Source organism: Mandrillus leucophaeus, unplaced genomic scaffold (assembly GCF_000951045.1).
Source record: "Mandrillus leucophaeus isolate KB7577 unplaced genomic scaffold, Mleu.le_1.0 Scaffold1394, whole genome shotgun sequence".
Lineage (NCBI taxonomy): Eukaryota > Metazoa > Chordata > Mammalia > Primates > Cercopithecidae > Mandrillus > Mandrillus leucophaeus.
In genome coordinates, this window is record NW_012101359.1 from 140,494 (window position 1) to 146,493 (window position 6,000).

The 6,000-nt window shown below is 41.0% G+C and overlaps 2 protein-coding genes across 2 annotated transcripts in view; one reads left to right on the forward strand and one right to left on the reverse strand.

The window, feature by feature from the left end:
* Positions 1-6,000, forward strand: part of FKBP15 (FK506 binding protein 15, 133kDa) — a 115,617-nt gene that overhangs the window by 15,781 nt on the left and 93,836 nt on the right. The window lies entirely within an intron of this gene.
* The window catches only part of SLC31A1 (solute carrier family 31 (copper transporter), member 1), a 52,664-nt gene that overhangs the window by 7,003 nt on the left and 39,661 nt on the right, over positions 1-6,000 (reverse strand). Inside the window, exons 2-3 of the mRNA XM_011973695.1 lie at positions 1,097-1,263; positions 218-290 (exon numbers count right to left, since the gene is read on the reverse strand). Of these exons, the coding sequence (XP_011829085.1) occupies positions 218-290; positions 1,097-1,228 (205 nt within the window). The 5' untranslated portion in view covers positions 1,229-1,263. The remainder of the gene's footprint in view (positions 1-217; positions 291-1,096; positions 1,264-6,000) is intronic.

Here is a 6,000-nt window from a genome sequence, read left to right on the forward strand (position 1 = left end):
TCCAAAACATACAGGTTAGTTAACAGAGGTTTACCAGAGGACCAAAAAAGTACTGTGTTTCCTACCTTCTAGGTAGGAAATAGGAACCAAGATGGTTATGCATCATTACCATGTTGACTCAGTAGTTAGGACAGAAACAGGTGCTGGACTTCCAAATTATTTGTCACTGTCTCTCATGTGACTATCACCTTCCAGCACTACCTGATGGCTTACTCACCTCCAGCTGTATTGATCACCAAACCGGAAAACAGTAGTTCCACATTCTTAAAGCCAAAGTAGAAGGTCATAGGCTGCCAGAAAACCAAAACAAGTCAGTTAGAGATGAATGAAAATTCTAAATGAGAATTTGGGGCAAAGAAGCTTAGAACATTTAAAAGTAGAAGATCTGGATAGTAAGAAGAGACACTCACGTGAGTAGGAAGCCCTCATTTTAGTGTTACTACCACAGGCACCGAGCATGAATACTCTACTGGGCCCCCACCATCAACATTTATCTTTCTTTCTTTATTGTTTTTTTTTTGAGACAGATTCTCTCTCTGTTACCCAGGCTGGAATGCAGTTGTGAGATCTCAGCTCACTAAAACCTCCACCTCCCAGGTTCAAGCGATTCTCCTGCCTCAGCCTCCCAAGTAGCTGGGACTACAGGCACATGCCACCATGCCTGGCTAATTTTTTGTATTTTTAGTAGAGACAGGGTTTCACCGTGTTAGCCAGGATGGTCTCGATCTCCTGACCTCGTGATCCACCTGCCTCCACCTTCCAAAGTGTTGGGATTACAGGCATGAGCCACTGCGCCTGGCCAACTTTTGTCTTTCGCTCTTTTCCACACAAGGCATAAAGACCAGAACTTAATTCAGAAAAGAGTTGATTTTAGACGGGACTACCAAAGAAAGAAGCCTAAAATCTTGGTTCTGGTGTGACTCTGTAAGTAGCCTGCCACGTAATCTTGGGCAAATTACTTGCTTGGGTCTGCTTTAGTTATCCTCACTGGTAAACTGACCTTTAAAGATAATAAGCTTCCAACACTAAAATTCCATTATTTCTATTACCCAAGTGGGTGGGAAAGGGCCTGCATTGCCCCTCCTATGGCACTCACCATCATCATCATCATGTTGCTGTCTCCTCCACCATGGGAGTGTGAGGCTGAAGTGGCTGGGTGATGGTGAGAAGGTTGCATGGTACTGTTGGAGTCCATATAGCTCATCTCCATATGGTGGGAATGATCCATTTTTTCCAGGAAAAGTTGAGAGTCAGCAGAAGATTCTTTTAAGAGAAAGAATTATATATAATAATTTAAGGATATAAAAATCTTGTTTCTTTTTTTTTTTAATTTTTAGAGATGGAATCTTGCCATGTTGCCCAGGCTGGAATGCAATGGCTATTCACAGGCATGATCCCGCTACTGATCAATACAGGAGTTTTGACCTGCTCCATTTCTGACCTAGGCTGGTTCACCAGGCAACCTGGTGGTTCCCTGCTCCTGGGCTTGTTTCTTGGTAAATACTTTGTCTATATGGAATTTGTCTAATAAATGAATGCTCTCCTAGCATCTTTACTCAGAATTATTTTTCATAATCTACAGATGGAGTGAGAAGGAACTCATGCTAATAGAGATCACTTTTGGAGACTGTAGCAGAAAGGGTTTACATGTAGGGCTACAGATGCCTAATCCTTCCTTATTCTGCAGAATTGTTCCTTTTTTTTTTTTTTTTTTTTGGAGACAGGGTCTTGCTCTGTCACCCAGGCTGGAGTGCAACTCACTGCAGCCTCAACCTCAGCCTCCTAAGTAGGTAGAATCACAGGCCTTAGCTTAGTCCACCACCACCACCATGCCTAGCTAATTTTTTGTTTTACGGTACAGATGAGGTCTCATGTTGCCCAGGCAGGTCTCAAACTCTTGAGCTCAAGCAATCCTCTTGCTTTGGCCTCCCAAAGTGTTGGGATTACCCATGTAAGCCACTGTGTCCAGCCAGTATAGTTCCTTTAATAGGTATTGCTTAATATATGTTCAAACTTAAATATTAGATAAGGAGAAGAAAAGCAGCTTCTTTGGATTGCAGGAAACAGACAATCTGTAATAAGATACAAATAAACGCCGTTAATGAAATTTAACTGCTTTAAGGCTTTCTAATCATAAATGTCAGCAGATGAAAAGCAAGGACTTCAGATAATTCACCTAACTGGGATGGCCTGTGCCTAATCTGGATATTTTGATTACATTTTCACATACAGGACAACCAGCCTTCAGCTAATTTAAATTTGAAGAAAGGTCTACTGTGGCCCTAGGCAAGCAATGTGCTCAGACTTTAGATATAATTTAATCCTACCAGGACATTAGAGTGAAGAACATGAAAAACAAGGTATAAATTGGATACTCTATATTAAATTAAGTCCAGACAACTGCAAATTCAGCCTTGTTTCTTTACTACCACATCACTGTATTGCTGCAAAAGTCATCTAAGACATAAACCAAGGAGCAATAATTCCCTTTTCTTTAAATTTATTTTTTTATTTTTGAGACAGAGTTTTGCATTGTTGCCCAGGCTAGAGAACAGTGGCGTGATCTCTGCTCACTGCAACCTTCACCTCCTGGATTCAAGCGATTCTTGTGCCTCAGCTGCCTGAGTAGTTGGGATTACAGGTGTGTACCACCACACCTGGCTAATTTTTTAATTTTTAGTAGAGATTGGGGTTTCACCATGTTGGCCAGGCTGGTCTCAAACTCCTAAGCTCAAGTGATCTGCCCGCCTCGGCCTCCCAAAGTGCTGGGATTATAGGCTTGAGCTACTGTGCCTGGCCCAGAAGCAGTAACTCCTATAGCTAGAGTTGGAGTGGGAGAGTGGGAAGCTGGGGTGTGTGGAAGGGAAGGTGTTGATGGATTCTCTTTATGTGTCCCTCAACTCGTCTGTGGAAGAAAAAGTGGTTTTAAAAATTCCAAGTAGGTATTCGTGTTCATGAAACCAAGTATGCTTTTCATTATTCATGCACTCAATAAATATTTATCAAGCTCCTATTACATACCAAACTCTGACCTAAGTGCTAATAATTCAACAGTGAATATGACAAACAAGGTTCCTAATAGGGAGAGAAACAATAAACACAATTTCATGTTGTGAAGGAAATAAGCTGAGAAATAAGACACAATTACTAAGAGGTAAAGAAGAAATTGGCCAGGTGCGGTGGCTCATGCCTGTTATCCTAGCACTTTGGAAGGCTGAGGCAGGCAGATCACTTGAGGCCAGGAGTTCGAGACCAGCCTGGCCAACATGATGAAACTCCATCTCCACTTAAAAAAAAAAAAAAAAGCAACAAAAATATTAGCCAGGTGTGGTGGCGTGCACTTGTAATCCCAGTTACTCGAGTGGCTGAGGCATGAGAATCACTTGAACTTGGGAGGTGGAGGTTTCAGTGAGTCAAGGTTGCACCACTGCACTCCAGCCTAGGTGACAGAAGGAGACTGTCTCAAAAAAAAAAAAAAAAAAAAGACTGTAGGTAGGAAATTTATATCGATTCAGGGAGCCATCTATTTATCTATTTTCTCCTTGTTAACTCCTACCCCATGGTTCTATGACAGCTGGCTTAAGAAATAGGTTCTTATTTCTAGTGAAGGATAAGGCAAAGCATCAGGTAGGCATAATCAAAGATCCCCTTTAATGCCAGACACTAGATTATTTTATAATTATAGAGCTTGACAGTGAAACCCCGTCTCTACTAAAAATACAAAAATTAGCCAGGCATGGTGGCATGTGCCTGTAATCCCAGCTTCTCAGGAGGCTGAGGCAGAGAATTGCTTAAACCCGGGAGGCGGAGGTTGCAGTGAGCAGAGATCATGCCGCTGCACTCCAGCCTGGGCAGCAAAGCAAGACTCCATTAAAAAAAAAAAAAAAAAATTACAGAGCTCAACAATCTGGTATTATTGATACCATTACCATAAAGAGATTAGATTGGAGGTATAAAAACATACATAACAGGGTCTTTGTCTACAACATTTTTAGAGTAAACATGAAAAAATACAATGCACAATAAAATAAAGACTACGCTCAAAGTGTCAATGATGGGACAAATGGCAGGTGGGCAGCTGTTTTCAGATAAAGAGGTAATCACGGTAGGATGGAGAGATCACTGGCATCTGAGTGATCATAAATTATGATATTGAACCAAACAAATGCAGTAAGAATGAAAAGACTTTCGCTAGCCAGGAAGACTATTAACACATCCTTATAAAAAGATAAAGGCAGAAGACACAAATACTGTTCTCTTCCAATAAGAGTCTGAAAAATGATTATAGCATAAAAAAACCATAAAGGATTATTTCATTCCATATTATCAATATGAATCGTGGTCAGGAAGAGGCAATGAATATTTGCAAGAGTGCCTTCTTAAGACCAAAGGAAATAAAGAAATGAACATGGAGTCTTTCCTCAAGGAGCTTTAAGGCTAAAAGCTAGAAAGGGAAACTGAACAGTCATAATTTTCATTTTGGGATATAAGATAACATGTAAAGGACTGTTAAAAAAGCAAGACTAAGGCCGGGCGCGGTGGCTCAAGCCTGTAATCCCAGCACTTTGGGAGGCTGAGACGGGCGGATCACGAGGTCAGGAGATCGAGACCATCCTGGCTAACACGGTGAAACCCTGTCTCTACTAAAAAACACAAAAAACTAGCCGGGCGAGGTGGCGGCGCCTGTAGTCCCAGCTACTCGGGAGGCTGAGGCAGGAGAATGGCGGGAACCCGGGAGGTGGAGCTTGCAGTGAGCCGAGATCAGGCCACTGCACTCCAGCCTGGGCGACAGAGCAAGACTCCGTCTCAAAAAAAAAAAAAAAGCAAGACTAGGCCAGGCGCAGTGGCTCACCCCTGTGATCCCAGCACTTTGGGAGGCCGAGGTGAGCGGATCACCTGAGGTCAGGAGTTTAAGACCAGCCTGACTAAAAACCCCGTCTCTACTGAAAATACAAAACTTAGCCAGATCTAGTGGCAGGCACCTGTAATCCCAGCTACTTGGGAGGCTGAGGCAGGAGAATCGCTTGAACCTGGGAGGCAGAGGTTGCAGTGAGCCGAGACTGTGCCATTGCACTCCAGCCTGGGCAACAGACTGAGACTCCATCTCAAAAAAAAAAAAAAAAAAAAAAAAAAACAACAACAAAAAAAAGACTATAGTACCACAAACTACCTAAAAGTTGTAACCCTGATGATTTCCTTGATGAACTTTCATAACATTAATTATTACCATGAACTAATTTCGAAGACCCACAGGTTCTTAATTATTCAGGCCCCTCATTATCAATTAAGAGAAATCTACTCAATGATGACACATTATCAAATCTCTTCAGACATATCAGTGACTCAGGACAAAGTATATACAAATTTCCAGAAAACCTTTCAAAGTATGCACCTGTTTTGAAGTGTCATCTGTGCAGGATATATTTCACATCCAAATATACTAGGAGATAGAACAAGAGCAGAATCTACTTGCTCTCATTGTCAGTAGACAATGGATGTAATGTAATGGAATCCTATGCAAGGCTTACCCAATGGTGTATGAATAGGAAGGTACAAAGCTGTTGGAGATTACTATATAAACATACACTATAGGCTCAAACACAAACCAATCCTGATAAGTCCTTAAGCTCACTAAAAGCTTTATTTTAGGAAAAGATCCCAGGGGAATATGCAACGCTAAATGACATCAAAAAAGGAAAAACTTATAAATTAATTATTAAAGCATAATAAATAAAAGTGATTATATTTTTTTCTCTTCCCACTTAAATTTTCAGTGATGTGCTGTATGTATTTGGATAACTTATCTTCTAAAGCAATCAAACACACCTAACCCATTCTCTCTAGAATAGAAATTCAACTTATAGGAGGTAAACTACCATTGGTTCTTTTTAGCCTGTTTCCTTTGGTAGCTTTAATCTAAGATGACTCAAGCTCAGCTTCTTCCAAAATAAAAATGGGTATTGATGTAAAAATAAGTTAAAATCCAGGGTCACAGCAATC